The sequence below is a fragment of the Capra hircus genome, chromosome 10 (assembly GCF_001704415.2).
Source record: "Capra hircus breed San Clemente chromosome 10, ASM170441v1, whole genome shotgun sequence".
Classification (NCBI taxonomy): Eukaryota; Metazoa; Chordata; class Mammalia; order Artiodactyla; family Bovidae; genus Capra; species Capra hircus.
In genome coordinates, this window is record NC_030817.1 from 25,358,749 (window position 1) to 25,381,174 (window position 22,426).

Consider the following 22,426-nt stretch of genomic DNA (forward strand, 5'->3'; position numbering starts at 1 on the left):
CATATTCAAAGTTCTTAAGCACTGTTACATTTTAAGTTTCACTAAATGTTAGCTATTGCTGTATGTAATATTGCTTTCATAATACCTGAACTGAGGAAGTATTCCATAAATATTTACTGAATCAAAGATATCCAAAGAGACAGACACATACACATATAGCTGAGATCTCATATAGGAAAATGCTCTAGTCCATAAAGTACTTTTAAACTTTGCTATTTTTTAAAAATAGCATTTTTTCAGTATAACAACAATTAGGCCACCATATTTTAAAAACATTTTCCAAACATTACCATGCCTATGATCTCATGTGCTCTGCATCAAGAGCCTGTGAATCGTACAGATTAGAATCATAATATAATCATTATCACGTTATATTTCCTTTAGTTGATATAACTGGAAATGGAAAGCAACATTTTTCAAGGATCATTTTGCTTGATGAGGTAGTAGTTACCTCATGCGAAGAGCTGACTCATTGGAAAAGACTGATGCTGGGAGGGATTGGGGGCAGGAGGAGAAGGGGACAACAGAGGATGACATGGCTGTATGGCATTACTGACTCGATGGACGTGAGTCTGAGTTAACTCCGGGAGCTGGTGATGGACAGGGAGGCCTGGTGTGCTGCGATTCATGGGGGTACAAAGAGTTGGACACGACTGAGTGACTGAACTGAACTGAGTAGTTTCGTTGCTAAGTCGTGTCCGACTCTTTCGACCCCACAGACTGCAGCCTGCCAGGCTCCTTTGTCCATGGAATTTTTCAGGCAAGAATACTGGAATGGGTTGCCATTTCCTTCTCCAGGGTATCTTCCTGACCCAGGAATCGAACCCGGGTCTCTTGCATTACAGGCAGATTCTTTACCAACTGAGCTATGAGGGAGGCTACCTCATTTTGCTTAGAGGTGATTTAAAAAAAAAAAAAAAGGCTTCACAACAACTGAGTAACAATTATTGGGTAGGCATTATTAGGTAAAAAGGGGACAGAATAAATCAAACAAGAATCTCAAAAAAGTCACAATATACTTACATAGACAAGTAAACAAGCTATTTAAAGACTATATTCTTAAGTGAGAACATGAGGTCAATTGGAGAGAAAGATCACAAAGGCAGTGATACTAAAAGATAAACAGGATTTCATGGGATGAAATAGAGGAAAGAGTTTCTAGAAAGAATAGGTATGTTCCCAGCATAAAATAAAAGTGCACAGAAGTTTGAAGGAATAAATTTGTAGTTGGGCTGGTGAGACCAGGAATCCAGGGCAAATTCTGAGAAGTGGGCCGCATAGAAGAAGCAGCTTAATTTTATGTTTTCTAAGTAAGGAGTTAATATGTATCTCTCTAGAAACTGCACAGCCATGGTAGCTTTTAAGAAACAAAGTCATGTTTAATTTTGGAACTATCACTCTGCTGGCAGGGTAGAGAATGGATTAAAAGGGGATAGCTTCTGAAAGCAAAGGGGACAGTTAGGAGACAGAGAGAGATTGGGGATATGAAGATAACTTAAAGATAAATATACTTCACTATGACCTACCAACACACTTCTAGGCACATGTATAGCTTTCCAATCAATATGTTGCAAAATATTTAATGGAAGATAAAAACTTAAGGAGTTAAGACAGACATAAAATGAACAGAAGAGAGAGAGCACAAAAATAGATCCATACATTGTCAATAGATTTTTGACAAAGGCACCAAAATGATTTGAAACTGAAAGGTCAGTTTTTCAATATGTAAGTCTGGAACAACTGGATAAACATATAGAAAACAATAAACCTCAACCCCTACCTCATACTTCACACAAAAATTAATATGAAAGGGATCACAGACATAAACATAAAAGCGAAAAACATAAGGCTTCTGGAAGAAAACATAAAACAATATCTTTGCAACCTTAAGATAGGCAAAGATTTCTTAGGACACAAAAAGCACTAATTTATATAGTCACAGAAAAAAAATCAATTAACTGGATTTTAGTAATGCTAAAAATTTTGATCTTCTAACAATACTGTTAAGAAAATGAACCCTGAGAGAAAATGTTTGTAAATTATGTTTCTGATAAAGAATCTGTATCTAGAGTACACACGCCCCTCCTATAAATTAAAAATAAGTAAAAATAATCAAATTTTAAGAATTAGAAAAGACTTGAACAGACTGAGGTGTTGGTTACATTATCAAAACTCATTGAATTCTACATTTAAGATCTGTTTACTATAAATTGATTTCATCTCAAATTAACAAGTATGTGAAAAAGACCAAACAAAGAAAATCTATTCACAAGTTTACAGTCGTTGAAACTATGTATTTGGTAATTATTATCTTAGAGTAGGAGTCAGCAAACTTTTTTTGTAAAAAGCTACTTAGGCTTTGCAGCCAGATGGTCTCTACTGCAACTATTCAGCTCTGCCACTGTAGTATGGAAGCTCATACTATTACTCTATGTCATACCGTCATAGACAATATGTTAACAAATGGACGTGGCTGTGTTCTAGTGAAACTCTATTTGCAAAACGGGTGGAGGGATGAGTTTGGCTGAGGATGACTGCGTCCTAGCCTCACTTTTAGAGTATAAGATTTTATTTGTAACACTCCGCCATAGAGAACTCTGTGGCTTTGCCATATGTCACCATCTCTCAGGTGATAATACGGGTAGGAAAAATATCTTCTCCATACAGTATGATGTGGAAAAGTTTGATAAGCACTGTCCTAGAGAAACTAACACATGAACAAAGAGACATACACAAAGGTATTCAAAGATATATCTGTTTATAATGACAAAAACGTGAATAATTTAAATGTCCATCAATGTGGGAATCATGATACAAAGGCACAATAGACACAGTAGGTAAATGAACTAGATGTCCACTTATTAACATATAATACAAATGGGTGCTTCTAAAATGGTCATTCACGACAAGCCATAGATAACAGTCTTTCCTCTGAAACAGATCTACCACAGCCCTTTAAAACGCAGATATCATATTCTTAAAAGACTATCTGACCTTCTAGAGTAAATCCAGGTACTACTGGCCAGACATTTCCAAAGGATGCTGCCCATGGACTGCTCTATATATTCTAACATCTCAATTTGTGTTAGTCGCTCAATTTGGGTGGCACCGTGGTTGGTACTGAATATAATCTAGAAAAACAGGGGACAAAGAATGCATTGTCTAGTTTGGTCAACCCTATTATTAGGTATTCTGAACTGCATGGATCAAGACTGACAAGATGCGGCAGTAGAAGCAGTATTCTTAATATTAAAAGAATCAATTAATTCTTGATTCCCTTAGCACTACCTACATACTAGAGCTCCAAGACAGCATGTTTTATTCCACATCCCCTTCTTCCCTCCCCAAATCATCATCTATCAGCTTGGACAGCTAAAGAACTAATAGAAGACTAATGTTTTTTCAGGAAGGTTGTGACTGGGGTCAGCGATGGCTTTAGCTAAGAAGGCAACACAGTCCCCCAAACTAAAGGTAAAAAGGTTAGTTAGGTCTCCTTGACAGGTGCATACTCCTAGTCCCTAATCAGCCCATACACTGAGATTTCATTGGGCCAATGAAATAAAACCCAGAGGAACAGAGGAATGACGTTCAACTGGGCTGGGACTGCAGTGAAGCTGATCTGGTTCTCAGTGAGAGGATGAGTTAGGGAGGAGGTGGATGTCTTCACCTTGCTCCTCTATCATAATTTCCCTTTTCTCTTTTCATTTACATTTCTCAACGAGTTTCACAAGAAGCCATCAAATACTTCAAAGTTTGATTAACACTGGTTGTTAAAGTTTCTTAAAAGAAGCCCTGCTGAAATCCCATGACCCAATTATGCTATTCTGCTTTGTTCTCATAAAACCAAAGTGACAGTAACAACAAACAGGGTGATTTGGAACATATAAAGTGCTGTTAAAGACTGTATCAGTTTGAATCATTTCTGATTTATTGACTATGCCAAAGCCTTTGACTGTGTGGATCACAATAAAGCCCTTGACTGTGCGGAAAATTCTGAGAGAGATGGGAATACCAGACCACCTAACCCGCCTCTTGAGAAATCTGTATGCAGGTTAGGAAGCAACAGTTAGAACTGGACTTGGAACAACAGACTGGTTCCAAATAGGAAAAGGAGTACGTCAAGGATGTATATTGTCACCCTGCTTATTTAACTTCTATGCAGAGTACATCATGAGAAACACTGGACTGGAAGAAACACAAGCTGGAATCAAGAGTGCCGGGAGAATTATCAATAACCTCAGATATGCAGATGATACCACCCTTATGGCACAAAGTGAAGAGGAACTAAAAAGCCTCTTGATGAAAGTGAAAGTGGAGAGTGAAAAAGTAGGCTTAAAGCTCAACATTCAGAAAATGAAGATCATGGCATCCAGTCCCATCACTTCATGGGAAATAGATGGGGAAACAGTGGAAAGAGTGTCAGACTTTATTTTGGGGGGCTCCAAAATCACTGCAGATGGTGACTGCAGCCATGAAATTGAAAGACGCTTACTCCTAGGAAGAAAAGTTATGACCAACCTAGATAGCATATTCAAAAGCAGAGACATTACTTTGCCGAATAAGGTCTGTCTAGTCAAGGCTATGGTTTTTCCAGTGGTCATGTATGGATGTGAGAGTTGGACTGTGAAGAAGGCTGAGCGCTGAAGAATTGATGCTTTTGAACTGTGGTGTTAGAGTAGACTCTTGAGAGTCCCTTGGACTCTGAAGGTACATAGAACCAGTTTGGATTCCAAGTCAAAGACACTGATCTGTTCCTATAGACTATGCCCTTCTCCATTTCCTTAAAGGCCCAGCTTACGCTGCCAGTTCAGTTCAGTTCAGCTGCTCAGTCATGCCCGACTCTTGGCAATCCCATGAACCGCAGCACGCCAGGCCTCCCTGTCCATCACCATCTCCCAGAGTTTACCCAAACTCATGTCCATTGAGTTGGTGATGCCATCCAGTCACCTCATCCTCTGTCATCTCCTTCTTCTGCCCTCAATCCCTCCCAGCATCAGGGTCTTTTTCAATGAGTCAACTCTTCGCATCAGGTGGCCAAAGTATTGGAGTTTCAGCTTTAGCATCAGTCCTTCCAAAGAACACCCAGGACTGATCTCCTTTAGGATGGACTAATTGGATCTCCTTGCAGTCCAAGGGACTCTCAAGAGTCTTCTCCAACACCACAGTTCAAAAGCATCAATTCTTCTGTGCTCAGTTTTCCTTATAGTCCAACTCTCACATCCATACATGACCACCGGAAAAACCATAGTCTTGACTAGATGGACCTTTGTCAGCAAAGTAATGTCTCTGCTTTTTAATATGCTGTCTAGGTTGGTCATAACTTTCACTCCCAGTGATGTCTTTAATACTTCAGCCAGAAAGTTTCTCTGATTTCTGATGACCCACAAAATTCCAAACCTTTCTTACGACACTTAACATATCCTACCTTTGTCACATTTACAGATCTCTGTTTTAACATACTCAATGCAAGTTCCTAAAAGGCAGAGGCTGTATCTTATTCCCTTTAGCATCTAGAAACACTCAAATTTTTACATGGTGACTAATGCACTTCCCTGCTTTTGTAGGTAACTCACATGTGTATAATTCCACTAAAGATGATGGCCTATTACTATTTCTGACTCCATGGAATTAGTCTATAATCTATAAAAACCAATGGAAGAGAGATAAAGAAATTCTACATTTCTGTCATACCCAGAGCTCTCGCATGTAAAACTTGCCAAAACGGTTAGGTGGCATTTAGCTTTCTTTAGCATGTCAACGATTATCTTAATTATAGAATCATTCTAAACTTGCATGTGATCTACAGACTGTAAACAAATAAGACTCTTATCACAATGTAATCCATTGATTGCATTTTAAAGAGAATATGAGAGGGAGAAGAAGAGAGACAGATCAACAAACCAGGGGACTAAGAGCTCATATTAGAAAAAAAGAGTCTTTACTTTATGAAAAGATTTCCTTTGGAATTCTTTACATAGTCCCACTGGAATATTTTAAACATAACTTAATTATAACAATTTAATTTACAGCAAATTTTAAGAACATACTTTTAATATAAAAGGTATATGAGTACTTACAAAAACATTGATAATTTCTGATATAGGTATCAAGGTCAGGGCCCCAGACGTTCCCATGGGAAATTTAGAGAGCCTGGATGATTCTATTTCTAGCAAACTTGAGTAGGTTCTAAAGAGACTTAAGAGGATTTTTCAAAAACTTTTCCAATGAAATTATTTCCACTCCACAATGACTTCTTATGCTAATTATGTATTGCTGCTTCCTAAAGCATACCTCTTTTCATCTCTGAACTCATTCTGCCAGATCTTTGTACAAAAGGGGCAGGATATATTGCTAAAAAAAATTCATTCTTAGCAACAGACCATTTAAAAAAATGACAATTTAGTAAAAGTGCTTCACACAGCTTGCGCAGTATAGTCAAATTGGACCAGGATACAGAAGAGAAGCCTGCAATGTGGGAGACCTGGGTTCGATTCCTGGATCAGGAAGATCCCCTGGAGAAGGAAATGGCAACCCACTCCAGTATTCTTGCCTGGAGAATCCCATGGACAGAGGAGCCTGGCAGGCTACAGTCCATGGGGTCGCAAAGTCAGACATGACTTAACAACTAAACCACCACCACCACAAGGGATGGATTTTGGTTTTTTATTACATTTATTGTGTGTTGGTCAAGTGGTTGGCATCGTGTAAATAACCCAGAAGACCTAGGCCCTGCTGCCGTCTGTAATCGCCTTCAAGATAAAATAAATAGCTAAAAAAATGCAAAAATATTGGGTTGGCCAAAAAGTTCATTTGGGTTTTTCTGCGAGATGTTAGGGAAATGTGAACAAACCTTTTGGCCAACCCAACAGAATGGTACTGCTTAAAGTTTTCTTCAAAATGCTCCCAACAGCAAAGGAGGGTAAACTTCTACTACTAAGGATTTGAAGGCTGGACTAAACCTATGGATTGAATTTGATATTTTATCAAAATTTTCATTTTACACCATTATATATCCTGTCTTTTTATCATCTGAAAACAATTTAGCTTACATACCAGCAAATAAAACTGACAGTCCAGAAAAATGTACTGTGTTTATCCTGGCAGTTTGCAAACCTCTGACTCACTTTCTCCATGTTTACTCATATCTCAACATAAGAAGCATCTGTAGGACAGACATGGAAATAAATATCAACAGCCATGTTTAAGACGTGGGCGCACTCTGGGCAAAACTGTTGTGTGGACAAAGCTTCAGCTCTCTACTCCCATATTTCATAACTATAAATAAGATACCAGAGATTCCTTTCTTTCCACAGGTGTTAAGATGAAGATAAGAAAGTATCAGAGGGAAAGGTAGTTTGAGTTCTTCTGAGATACACCTATATTCTAACTGGTATTTTATATTCCTGAGACAAAAATCTTTCTTTCCTTTATGGACCATGAACAGCAAAAGAAGTCTTGCAAAGGCTGAAATGAAAGTCTTTATGTACCTGCAAATGACATGTGTTTAAGTCAGTAGTTCTCAAAAGAGCAGGGTGTAGGGCAGAGAGACCTATTAGAGTCTTGAAGCAAGGATAGCTAGCTCAGTCTTCAGATCATCTCTCTGTACCACTACCCCATTCCCACAGACACAGCCAATTTTAAAGTCACTAATTACAGTGAGCCACTGTTATAGGTAGGAGTATACCTTCTATCTCACGTATACTGGTGTAGAAAAAATATTAAGGCAACTGCAGAGGGACTATCTGACTGGTCCAGAATTTTACTACGTTTAATTGCAGAGCGAGTCTAGTGCTTAAGGTTATTCTCAGAAGTTACTTCTCCCCTCTGGATCTCTTTCAATTTTTCCATGTAACTTTATAATTTTAAAAGGGAAAACTGTCTATGAAGTCCCTATAAAGGCCTAGTTTTCATCTCAGAATAAAGGATAACTTTTCTATTTTTGCAAATTATAATCTAATAATATATTCCATTACAACATTTTTGTTTTAAAACTTGGGGACCAAACACAGACAATGAAAAGAAACTCTGTGTGAAAATCATCTTAATACCTTTTATAGCTTTTAATCACTTTCCTTTATGACTACAGTCCCATAAAAGTGTGTAGGGAGATAAGTATTGAATATCATGGGCTTTATTAAAGCAAATCTGAGGTTCAGAAGCGATAATTAACTGCTTAAGTTCAGAAGGCTAAAAACAACAGAACTGAGATCAGACACAGTTAAACTCATAGACCACTATCCTTTCCTCTTCCTCACATTACCTAAACAGAGAAATGAAGATATTTTTACAGCACGGGATCTAAAATTTTAAATGCACTTATTCATATTCTACGTAATCACCAAAGGCTGAAAATACTGCTATAAAAATACTATGTAGAAGTAGGTCCGTAGTCTCTCCTAACAGGTTATGTCTATAGATTATCAACCATATCATTAGTTTATCAATCAGTCCATCTGAGATTAACCATTGTTACGGATACAAGCTTGTTAGATTATTTGGATGACTTCAATAGACATCTGAGTAGTTTTGTAAATGTCACGAATATTAGTTTCACAGGAAGAAGTTAAAGTATAATTTAATTTGTCTCAGCTTGCTAAAGATTTTCCTTTTAACCTTAGTGAGGTATTTGCTTAAAGAGTTTAATAATAGAATAACATATGATCCAGCAATTTCATCTCTGGGTATATTTCAAAGGAAATGAAATCACTATCTTGAAGAGATATCGGCACCCTTATGTTCACTGCAGCATTATTTATAATAACTCAGTCATTGGAAACAACTCAAACGTCCATTGGTGAATGAACGGATAAAGAAAATGATACATATATACACACACATGTATATGTGTATATATATGCACACACATTTTTATATACACACAATGCCATATTATTCAGTCATGAGAAAGAAAGAAACCTTGTCATTTGCAACAACACGGACAGGCCTTAAGGATATGATGCTAAGTGAAATAAGTCAGTCAGAGAAACACACACACTGCATGATCTCCCTTGTATGTGGAATCTAAAAAAAACAACTCGTTGGAAAAGAGAATGGACTGGTGGTTGCCAGAGGTAAAGAGAGGTGAAGGCAGGGAAAGCTGGGGGAAAGGGGTGATGGTGGTCAAAAGTATAAACTTCCAAAAGAAAAGGATACATAAATTCTGAGGATGTGCTGACTTTATTTTTCGGGGCTCCAAAATCACTGCAGATGGTGACTGCAGCCATGAAATTAAAAGACGCTTACTCCTGGGAAGGAAAGTTACGACCAACCTAGACAGCATATTAAAAAGCAGAGACATTACTTTGCCAACAAAGGTCCATCTAGTCAAGGCTATGGTTTTTCCAGTGGTCATGTATGGATGTGAGAGTTGGACTGTGAAGAAAGCTGAGCACAGAAGAATTGATGCTTTTGAACTGTGGTGTTGGAGAAGACTCTTGAGAATCCCTTGGACTGCAGGGAGATCCAACCAGTCCATCCTAAAGGAGATCAGTCCTGGGTATTCATTGGTAGGACTGATGTTGAAGCTGAAAATCCAATCCTTTGGCCATCTGATGCGAAGAGCTGACTCACTGGAAAAGACCCTGATGCTGGGAAAGATTGAGGGCAGGAGGAGATGGGACGACAGAGGATGAGATGGTTGGATGGCATAACCGACTCAATGGACACGGGCTTGGGTGGCCTCTGGGAGTTGGTGATGGACAGGAAGGCCTGGCGTGCTGCAGTTCATGGGGTCGCAAAGAGTCGGATACGACTGAGCGACCGAACTGAACTGAACATACAGCATGGTGACTATAGTTAACAATGCTGTATTGTAGAGTTGAAGGTAACTAACAGAGTAAATCTTAAAAGTTCTCATTACAAGAAAAAACATTTCTAGCCATGTGAGAAGATAGATTTTTACTAAACTTATGTTGTATATCTTAAACTAATAAAGGAAAGTCACTCAGTCGTGTCTGACTCTTTGCTACCCCATGGACTGTAGCCTACCAGGCTCCTCTGTCCATGGGGTTTTCCAGGCAAGAATACTGGAGTGAGTTGCCATTTCCTTCTCCAGGGGATCTTCCTGACCCAGGGATCAAACCCAGGTCTCCCACATTGTAGACAGACGCTTTACCAAACTAATAAAATGTTATGTCAATTACATCTCTAATATAATTGGAAAAAAAACTGCTCAACCAAGGTAGAAAACTAAATTACCTTCCTATTCTCTCTACATAAAATGGCAATGCAAAATTGTTATCCTACAGACAACAATTACGCAAATTTTAAATAAAATGCAGGAAACATAGCATTATGTAAGTGCTTTAGGCTTCCCAGGTGGCCCAGTGGTAAAGAATCTGCCTGCTAAGGCAGGAGACCCAAGAGATCTGGTTAGATCCCTGGGTTAGCAAGATCCCCTGGAACAGGAAATGGCAATCCACTCCAGTGTTCTTGCCTGGAAAATCCCAGGGACAGAGGAGCCTGATGGGCTACAGTCCGTGGGGTCACAAAGATTTGGACATGACTGAGCACAAGGTAAGGGGCCTTAGGCAGAAGACCCCCCAATACACGTTAGATATGTACTTTAGAGTACTAAGGACTTACCCATGTCTCAATAAATTTTAATTGTTTGTTCTAGTTGTCTGCCTTTCCCCCAGGCTGACCAGATAGTACGCAGTCCTTGCTGTCCAAGGGACTCGCAAGAGTCTTCTCTAACACCACAGTTCAAAAGCATCAATTCTTCGGCACTCAGCTTTCTTTACAGCCCAACTCTCACATCCATACATGACCACTGGAAAAACCATAGCCTTGACTCGTTGGACCTGTGTTGGCAGTAATGTCTCTGCTTTTTAACATGCTGTCTAGGTTGGTCATAACTTTCCTTCCAAGGAATAAGCATCTTTTAATCTCATGGCTGCAGTCACCATCTGCAGTGATTTTGGAGCCTCCAAAAATAAAGTCAGCCAACTTTTCCACTGTTTCCCCATCTATTTGCCATGAAGCGATAGGACCAGATGCCATGATCTTAATTTTCTGAATGTGACGTTTAAGCCAACTTTTTCCAGCAAGCAGCAATCTATCCAAACATACACTTAAGTCAGATACCTCTAGGGCATTAAATTTTTTCATATTTATAAGCACTGTTTCTTACTAGTCATTATTTTCATTTAAAAGAAAGTTTTTCAATTAGATTTATCAAATTAAGTAATTCAGTTTAATTTATGACAATGAAAGACAAGAGAAGGAAATGCAAAACACCCAAATGGTTTAATTGCTAATCTGAACATGAAGGGAAAAAAATAATGGAGAACTGAGTTTAAATGGCTTAAGTTCCCTAATGCTAAATCAATGTATTCAAGAGTAAACAGCAACTACAAAAGTATCTTGGACACCGGTAGTCATACATAGCCTAAAACAGTCAACAAAAGTTAACAAATCAATTACTGTTGAAAGATACTTCAAACTATTAACTGCCAAGATTCCCATTCTAAATTATCATAAGGAATCTATTTGGAAGAATCAAGCCTATTACATGTAGTTAGTTCAGGTTTAGGAAACATTCTGCGATACAGAAAAATAACTGACCATTTTATCAACAACTTTAGAACTGACATGACAGTTGTAGGTAATAAGGAAAGATTATTATTTTCAATTGGAAGCATAATTTTTATATTTTGCTTCACTAAACCAAATTTTTGGAGAAGGAAATGGCAACCCACTACAGTATCTTGCCTGGGAAATCCCACGGACAGAGGAGCTTCACAGGCTATAGTCCACAGGGTCAGAAAGAGTCAGAAACAACTTAGCAACTAAACAGCAGCATTTTACTACAAAGGATATGGTTTCATGCACAAATATAAAAAAATGAAGGAGAAAAACAAAGAACTGAACTTACAACAATCTATGATTTGGCTATTCAAATGATCAAATGTGGATACTAATTTCTATACTGGTGACAGATTTGCACAAAAATCACTAAATTCCACCTGCAGGCACATCGTGTCAAGTGAGTACAAACAGCAATAATTTCATGGCAGTCGTGTCATAATATCCTAAAAATCTTTGTACAGGTCAGAATAATAACAGCTTTAGTTGACTTATGGTTAACTGAAGGATTAATGTCAAAGAGCTTATTAAAATTCACTCTGATTTCTCTAATTCTAGAAATAGGTTTCTCCAAAAGGTACATATATAGATAGTGTATATAAACAGACATAGAAGTGGATGGCAATCATACTTTTCATAAAAATTAAGGTATTCCAAGTTGTAAAATAAACCTCTTCTTTTGGATATAAGATTAGCATCTAAATTATTTTACTTATAATGAATTCTGAAAGAACATTGAAAATAACTACTAGTTTAATTAAAGGTGTCCAACAGGCATAGGTTAATTCATTAGCATGAAGAAAGATGTATGATTTTATACAGTATCTGTAGTGAAAAAGCAAAGATATATTTAATTAAAATTATAATTCTATGATACCATAATAAAATGATTTCTTTAATCAGGGACAGCAAATTACTAAGAAGAAAATACCACTGGTAACTCTTCAGTACCTAAAATTATATGAAAGATTCAGGAAAAGCTACAGGGTAGAGGGAGGAAAGAGGATAGAGTTATTAAATTCATCATATTATTTAGTTCCCAGACATTAAAAACCGTTCTACGCTTCTAATCATTATTCTGCTAGGTAAGGCATTTGACAGTAGCGTACTAGGAAGGACTTAGACTGCAGGTAGGTAGAGTGAATGTATTAACCAGAGTTCTGTCATTTATAAGCTCTGTGATTGTGGATAAGCCACTTAGCATCTACCAGGTCTTAAGAGTCCACATAAAAAAAAGTAAGGATGATTTTGAGAGTCTGTTTAACTGTAACATGAAGAAATTCTGAATGTTTCAAATTCAAGCCTTTACATAAAAATATTTTATTGATGTATAATTGCTTTACAATGTTATTTTCTGCTGTACAGCAAAGTGAATCAGCCATATGTGGTTATATAACCCCCTTTTTTGGATTTCTTTCCCATTTACATCACCAGAGAGCATTAAGTAGATTTCCATATGCTACACAGTAGGTTCTCATTAGTTGTCTATTTTATATATTTATTTTTCTTCCATTTATTTTGGCCGTCTTTATTGGCTGTCTATAGCACTTTATAATTTCCAGCGTAATCGTCCTTAGCTTTTCTTAATTATTATTCCTGAGAATCTTATATTTTTTGTGCAAAAGTAATTAGATTTTCTAACTGCTGTTTTTTAGATGTGTAAAAACACAACAGACTCTTTTCCAATAATATCATGTCTACTAGAACAGGTATTGTTCAAAGTAAAGTGAAAGTCTCAATGACTCAGTCATGTCCAATTCTTTGCGAGTCCATGGACTGCAGCCCACCAGGCTCCTCTGTCCATGGAATTCTCCAGGCAATAATACTGGAGTAGGTTGCCATTCCTTTCTCCATATTTTATATTTTTAACCTTCATGTTCTATAGTTGCCACTACATACTACAAAATATATAAGGAAGGATTACAATCAAACAAACCAAATAATTACTTGTAGCATATTGGCATGGCCAACCTATGTATCAAATTGGTAAGTCTAGTGAGGCTAACTTTTCACATTTTTTATTAACTGACTGCTACTCATAAAGTTACCTCTCCTTTGAAACGCTGAAACTTATTCTTTGCAGGCTATATGCTTCCACAAGCAAAGAAGCTTGAAACTGAACTAAGTACACAAAATGAAAAAGCCACAGTGAGACAGATAAGAGTCGCTTTTTCTGTATCTCCCTAACCTTGACGCCTAATCTGTTTGTACCAGCTATAAACCATAGACCAGACTAACGGAAGTGTGTGTGTGTTCAGTCACTCAGTCGTGTCCAGCACTTTGTGACTCCATGGACTGAAGCCCACCAGACTCCTCTGTCATGGGATTTTCCAGGCAAGAATCCTGGAGTGGTTGCCATCTCCTCCTCCAGGGGACTGAACGTCTCCTGTGTCTCCTACACTGGCAGACAGATTCTTTACCACTGAGAGACCTGAGAAGCCGGATCAATGCAAGAGGAAACCTCAAAACTGAAGCTCAGCTAAGTTTTAGATTAGGAGGTTCACTTTAAAATTTGAAGTGAGCTACAAAGAAAAAACAAATGCTGATATACAGAATAAGGCTCCTAAAGAAGATAAAATTCTTATCACAAGATGATACTTTAAATCCATAAAGGACATTTTATAGAGCAACTTAAGGCATTTTATAGAAGAAATTACCCAATTAACTTTCTTGACATTTCTGTGAAGTATTACTTGTGTTTCCCAAAGGAGGCAAAAACAAACAAAGGAACTAAAGTTACTCACTTTGCCAACGACATCGCTCCTTAATTCACACCTAGTGTTTTAACGTGTGAAAAAAGGTGCTCAGCTCCGTAAGAAATTATATTAACTGAAATGCCTCAGCATTTTGAAAAATGCTGGACTTCTCGTAAGATGTGAGTGCAGAGATAGCGTACTGACTTACTACGCATTTCACCTAAATCACTTAGTTCCGTATATGTCACACTGTTGGCCCTCAGTGAATATACTATTAAAGACATCTAACAATTACTTGAGCTTATATGTCAGGTACTGTGCTAAGTGTGTTACACATATTAGTGTATTTAATCCTATCAACAACTCAAAGAGGTAAGTTGTTACTCTTCATTTTACGGATGAGGAAATGAAGGCCTAGGTTAACTTTCCTTGCCCAAGATTACAAAAAGATACAGCAGCCCAACTTTGGACCTTATTTAAAGATCATCACTGTAGAAAAAAAAAAACACTAGTGGTAAGAAACTCTATCTATACTCTATCTCTTCTATCACCAAGTCCTTGGAGAGAAATTTCTTGCTCATCTTTGCATCTCTTCTCATGCCTAGCATTGTACCTTAAACACGCTGTTCCTCATTAAATGTTTCCTGAATAAAATTAAAATCACATAAACAAATTAGGCTTCATTGTCCTCAACTATAAAATGGAGATAAAGGTACCTTCACTGTCTAGGTGGTTCTCATAGTATGGTCTCTGAACCTGGAAACTTTGTCAGAAATACAAATTTCAGGCCCTGTCTCAGGCTTACTGAATCAGAAAATAGTATTTTAATAAGCTTTCCAGATAATTCTCATGCATGCTGAAGTTTGAGAACCAGCAATCTATGTTATAATTACGAGGATCAAATGAGTACAATAATGTGAAAGCACCCCAAAAAGAGAAGGTACATCATCATCATTGAAAGAATAAATTATGTTCCTTGAAAAAACTTAGTGATTTTGCTAGATCCAGATAAAATCAACATTAGAGATGAAACTGATCATGAGGGAATTCCCTGGCAGCCCAGCGATTAGGACTCTGCACTTCCATGGCAGAGGGCACAGGCTGGGGAACCAAGATTCCTGCATGCTGTGTGGTGTGGCCAAAACACAAGACACTTATCATGAAGCACTTTGTGAAAAAAATATTACCATTCCAGATTTTATCTGGATAATGTATAGTATTCACAATGCAGAGAAAAATACTATAATCCATACGGCTGTAAGTAGAAATCCGATAACCTGGTTATGCAGTAGTTCAACCCAGAGAGATGACAAGTTGCACAGGCTTCTTACCTGACCAGTGTCCAGTGGAGACACCAGATCTGTCTGTGCAGGTCTCACTTACAGGTCTAAACACAGTTTCCCATCCTCCAGTAGCATAGCGCCAATTGTGAGACTCCAAGATGAGTGTTCGCTGGGTGCCATATGCAATCATAAAGCAGTAGACCACGTGATGGAGCTGACAGCCATAGCCACAGCCTTTGTTGATGTTACACACCAGCTTCTTGGCTTGGCTGCAGTCCTTGGGATTCTGTCAGTAAGGAAGAGAAACAAAGCGACAATAAACTAGTTGTACGGAGAGGTTAACTTCTCTTTATAGGTGGCAACTGTCAAAAATCAATATAATAAGCCAGGACCAGTTCAGTATATCTTACTAAGCAAGGAATTTAGCTTTTAAGATTAGATTTCAAACAATCCACTGAAAATTTTATGTGCATACTTTGGGAGATGGCAGTGAAAAAGGCTAGTTACTTCAGAAACATCACCAACAAATGTGAAATTAAGCAGTTACATTAATAAATAACAATAATAATATTCTTTCACTTCTCTTTCACTCAGTACATGCAAGTATGATCCTCTTTGAACTCAAAGTCGCACACATTGAAATCGTTATAAAAGGAGGAAAATAGTTTGTTTACTCCAGCTGCACTTCAGCATTCTGAGCTTATTACCTTCACAGATGAAATTCAAATTATCTTAAAGGAAAAACTGTAATTTATCTAATAATGCTACCTATTCCAGATTTCAAGATGTCACCAACAAAATGGACTTTTTCATTATTGAAGTAAAGCCACTGAATACTGTAACAGGATATGAGTACAACAGTTTAAAAATATCAGTCATAGGACTTTAAGAAAACAAAATTGATGCTGCTGGTAATTTTCAAAATAAAATGTAGAACAGGCTTTATATCAGATATATTGATAATGTGTTATGCCCAATTTTTAATCAGGCTAGCCATTTTTTCTTACATACTTTGATATAAGATGACTAGCAAGTGGTTAAAACACTTTAATATTATTTGTAATTATCTAACAATGGGTCCAGTGGGGTTAAGCAAATGTGAAAAATTCTTTTTTTCCCATTCTAAGGTTTCAGCCCCATCGTATTTCATTTGGGCTATTTGTAAATACCCTAGGCAGCTTAGTTCTTCAAATAGAAATCTGTTTTGACAAGGACTCCTTAGCCTGAGAAAATTTGCAAGCTGTTCTGTCTGCAGGTCTGGGAGAGAAAGAATGGGTACTTTAGGAACAGCATCTTTTCTTCCATATAGCAATAAGCAAGGTAATCAGTTCTCAATTTATATCAGCCTTTAATAAACCAGTTGCTAAACCACAAATCTACAACTATTTTCTAGGGACATCATCTTGTCATGTCATCATCATACTTGTCATGTCAGGTAGAGCCCTAGAAACAAAAGCTAGGATGATTAGGCTATAAAATGATTCAGGAAGAAAAAAAAAAAAAGGCTGAGAAGGGAAAATGCAACACACAATTACTTTCAGAATTATCTTTCATATTCAGATGTGCCACTGCAGGCTAGTCCTTTCAGATCAAAGAAGAACCTATACCATCAAGAGTCTTGTAAAAAGAGTTAGAGCCCTTAAGAAATGAAAAAAGTCCAGATAAAATTCAGCAAGATGTGGTCAATGCTGTCTCCTCAGTCAAGTTCTAGAGTTGCTGATTCTCTTCGCTTGAGACTGAACTCAAGGACAGACTCCTCAGGCTATAAAGACTCCCACTTCAGCCACAGAATATTTCAGAGGAACAGAGGGGGTCTGATGTTGGGAGACCAATTCATCATTTGCTTTCTTACAATATTATACAAGGATCTGGAAGTAAATAATGTTCTCAAACTGATTCAAAGCTTTATTATTAATTCAATAGTTAAGACAGCAAAGAGTATTGACATTTGTTAGATTTTTCATGATGTGTAAGAAATAAAACACCCTGAATATTTCTGAAATTCATATGAATGAAAATGTCCTTCACATATTTTTCAATCAACATTTTCTTTTAGAACTGCTTTGAGATGTACAGAATTATTGCAAAGTTAGTACAGAGATCCCACATACCTCACAACCAGTTTTCCATATTATTATATCTTATATTAGTTTTAATTTTTAAGGAAAAAAGAGAGTAAAGGAATATAATAATTAAAACATCTGACCTTTAGTTTTCAAACTGTAGATTTTTTTGCTGAAAAGAAGACTCACATCTACATTAAAAAATATATCTATATTTCTTGAGAGAAGAGTTTAATTAGAACCCAATGTTTCAAGAACTGAAGTCTAAGGAAAAGAGGGTAATTTATGAAATGAAGCGTAATTCAAGAGTCTTAATTTATCTCCAAGTAAGCTGGTGACAGAATATATTAAATCTTTCTGTAATGTCAAAGATAACACAGAAAAAGGGAAAAAAGTCTATTATGTTTGGTTCTGGAATGAGAAAGGTCTACATATACGCGTAACCAATGGAAGACTCTAAGGCAGAGAGTGATGGGAGACAATGAATGGCTGTTTGGAATGGCAATAGTTAGACATAAACCCTGAAAAGACTCAGAGCTATAGCCCATTTTTTTTAAAACCAAAATGATATTTAAAAGTCTGCAAAATTCAAAGGGTCTTGTTCATAAAATATTCATAAAAAAGAGAGAGATAGCAAGAAACAGAAAAAGTTTATGTTCTAACACGAGATTAGACTCATCAGAATAAATATCTAGGAAAAAAAAAAGCAGATAAAGCAACAACTCTGAGATGGATAGGGACTTATTCTAATGGAAAGGAACCTTATATACGAAAACCCCTTATCAGAGCTAAGTCTTTGTTATCCACCACTGTTACAAAGTAGCAACAAATAAAGATATTTATGGAATTCTATAAACATGAAAACAGAGCCATTGTTACACATACATACATTCATCTACATAATCTCCAAATTTCTTACCAAACAGACTTTGTCAGTTACCACTGATCCTGGTTTTAGACTTATCTGTTGATGTCTGCAAAAAACTTGAAGTGTGTATGCATTATTTGTAAGCAAGAATATAGAGAAGGGCTTCATTACTAAAAGCTTTACTTTAATCATGTTATCATTCTATCAGGGCAGCTATTTCTGATGATAAAATCTGTTTTTTGTTTGCTTCTTGTGTGCCTAATGCACCCTCTTCTATATTTCTCTACTAGAAATGCCAAAATGCAGGCAGATAATTCTGTTCTCTGCTGTAATTCTTTTGCTTTTTCTCCTCCTTATGGTTTCACACTGCTCCCTCCACTCATCCCTCCCTCTCTCATTCCCTCCCTATCTCCCTTCCTCTCTCTCCCTCTCACACACACACCCCATATACACACACTTGGGATATGATTCACTTCCAGCAGATGGAGACTCACTAAGAAGCAGTCCTTGCTGGTGAGCGGGAGATGGGGATGGGGAAATACAGAATGAAAATGTTCCCCCATAAGCGCCCTGGGAGAGAGTCTTACTTCTCCCTCCTTTTGCCTGGATTATCACTGTGTGATCAAGTATAGGTGAAACTTTGTTCATTTAATAAATATTTACTAAGCACTTAATGTATACCAGGAAACATAGGATATGACAATCCAATAGAATAAGAAATTCTACACATAAATAACCACAAGAGTAGACAATTTAAATGTTTTACGATTGTGGTAAACAAGGCATTAAGGAACAGAAGAAGGAAAAATCACTTTCAGTTGGACTGAAAGGGTTATGAATAAAACTGCATTTAAAATAAACCTTCAACATACAATTTATAGTGTTTTTGAAATGCTAAGTAAATGTACTTTTTCAATTATTCAATGGTAGTCCATAATGCAAAGAATAATTGTAAAGGGCAAAGTGAAATTACTTTACAAACTCTATAAATTATATTTATAATGTAGGGTTTTGTATACCAGGTCTTCTTAAAATCAGACTCATCAATAGACACATGTATTCTTGCTCCTTTCAATGGTGATGTTATTTAAGTTTTAGAATAGGAGGTAAATTTGTCAAAATTACTTAAGACATCATGTTCTACTTGAAGAACTGCAGAGAGGTTTAAGATACAAGTTTTTTTTTCCTAATTCAAGCTCTGTTATGAATTCAATTTTGTGATTTTTGCTTCAATTTGGTAATGCATAATTGAGATAAAAATTACCTTCTCCATAACCTCTCCCTGCTCACCCACCCTTCTATCTCAGAGATAATATGAAACTAAAACATGTGTATACACTCAAAGCTAATTCAAACATACTATCTCATTTATTCTCATAATCTCAAGAGACATTACTTCGCACTGGATAAATGCTGTTCTATTTGTATTTAGTGCTATGAGGTGGCCCAATCATGGGCCCTTATAAGCTAACAATGTTATGTAACAATTTTACAGTTATAATTCTGCAGTAAAGCTGTCACCATAGTACATATAAGAAATAAGGACTTGAGATAAAACAGAGTTCTTCTGTATTCCTTTTGTTCAGCTCTTTTTTTTAAAAAAAAACAAACCACTACCTGAGGCATTTCTTCTGAAACTGTTAGTTTCTAAGAGTGATCCTATCTCAGCAGAACTGAAATCTGCATTTGCTTTCACTGATCTGTGAATAAACATTGGGAAGCATATTTAAATCAATATTCCTCTAACTAATACAGTATATTAAAGGAAGCAGCATCTCTTAAGCCTAAATGATTACTAATTCACTAAAGGTGAAGGTGAAGTCGCTCAGTCGTGTCCGACTCTTTGCGACCCGTGGACTGTAGCCCACCAAGCTCCTCCGTCCATGGGATTCTCCAGGCAAGAATACTGGAGTGGGTTGCCATTTCCTTCTCCAGGGGATCTTCCCAACCCAGGGATCGAACCCAGGTCTCCCACATTGCAGGCAGACGCTTTAACCTCTGCACCACCAAGGAAGCAATTCATTAAAGGCACCATCAAAATGCTAAAATACTTATTTTACTTGCGTTACAACACAAAAATAGTCACTCTGGAATGTGAAGAGCCAGTTTAATTAGGAAGCCAGTTCAATTTCTATTTTGCTAAAAAAAGAATAATTTTGAATCAACTAGTAAACCATAAGCATTATTATATAACTTAGGCACTGCTAGGATTGAGAGGTTTCTACTTCCTTCACTAATAAATTAGTAGTAATCGAGAACTGAGGTAATATTACAAAACAGTATCAATTCTATGGCTTTTAAATCACAGATAAAACCTTTTGCCAAGATTATTTAGATTTTCCATACAAATAAAAGCCTCTTTAGAGGAAAATTTTCCAGTCACAGTGTAATTTCCTGGACCAAAACACTGAAGAAAAAGGCTAAATCAACAACAAACAAAAGCATTTAGTCAATATAAACTGGATATAATATCTCCAGGCATCTCTTGCAAAGAATAGTGCTCACTAACTGTTAGTTCAACAGGACTGCATGTATAAGACAAAGGTGATGTCAAATCCATTGTCACAAAAATATACTAACTGGTGGCAAGCCAAAATTTAGAATTCAGGTCTTGACCCATTGCTCCGTGCTCTTATTTGTCCCCTTCCCATGAAGCCTTCAACAAAAGATGCAGTGGAAAGTACGGGCTCACAGCACTTTGCTGGTCATTGTTTTCTCAGCTTTATGAATGTCTACTTGACAAATAAGAACTGAATATATTTAAGGTGTACAATAGGATGCTTTAAAATATGTAAAAACTGAAATGATCACCAAAGTTAAACTAATTAACATATCCATCATCTCACACAGTTATAATTTAGTTTTTGGCGAGGAGAACAGTTAAGATCAACTCTCTTAGCAAATTTCAAGTACACAATACAGTGTTGTTATTAACAACTACAGTTACCATGCTGTACATTAACTCTTTAGAACTTATTCATCCCACGTAACTGAACCTTTGTACCATCTGATCAACATCTCCGTTTTCCCCACCTTCCTGACCTTGGTAACTACTGTTGTACTCTCTGCTTTCGTGAATTTGAGTTTTTTCAGATTGCACATATATGTGAGTATTTGTAGTATTTGTCTTTGTGTGTCATATTTCATTTACCATAGTGTCCTCCAGGTTCACCCATGTTGTTGTAAATAGCAGGATTTTCTTTCCACTATGGCTGAATAACATTCCATTGCTGTTTGTACACATACACACTTTCTCTATCCCTTCATCCACTGACAGAATCATAGGTTGTTGCCATATCTTGGCTATTGTGAATAATGATGAAATGAATATGTGTGTACAAATATCTCTTTGAGACACTGATTTTATTTTCTTCAGATACATACTCAGAAGTGGGATTGCTGGAATCATATGGTAGTTCTATTTTTAATTTTTTGAGGAACATCTTGTTTTCCATAACAGCGCTACCAATTTACATTTCCACCAACAGGAATGGGTATAAAGGTTTTCTTTTCTCCACATACTCTACAACATTTACTTTCTTTTGTCTTTCTTGATGATGGCCATTCTAACAATTATAAGGTGATCTGGCTTATCGTGGTTTTGACTTGCATTTTCCTAATGATTAGGAATATTGAGCACCTTTGCATAAACCTGAAGACTCCTCATATGTCTTCTGATGTGCACAAGTTTAGTTTTATATAGTCTCATTATTGATTTGTTGTTGTTGTTTCTTAGGCTTATGGTGTCATATCTGAAAAAAATCACTTCCAAGACCAACGTCAAAGAGCTTTTCCCCTCTTTTTTCTTCTATTGGTTTTACAGTTTCAAGTCTTACACTTAAGAATCAAAACCCTGGGAATCCTTCCAGCTTCTCTCTAACAACATTATCTCTATAAGGAGAAGTTAAACGACAGATAGCTATTTCCAAT

General features: G+C 36.8%; 1 protein-coding gene across 2 annotated transcripts in view; it reads right to left on the bottom strand.

The window, feature by feature from the left end:
• The window catches only part of FUT8 (fucosyltransferase 8), a 318,989-nt gene that overhangs the window by 48,043 nt on the left and 248,520 nt on the right, over positions 1 to 22,426 (bottom strand). For both annotated transcript variants that reach the window (XM_005685985.3, XM_018054060.1), the window contains exon 8: positions 15,614 to 15,851. In XM_005685985.3, the coding sequence (XP_005686042.1) occupies positions 15,614 to 15,851 (238 nt within the window). The remainder of the gene's footprint in view (positions 1 to 15,613; positions 15,852 to 22,426) is intronic.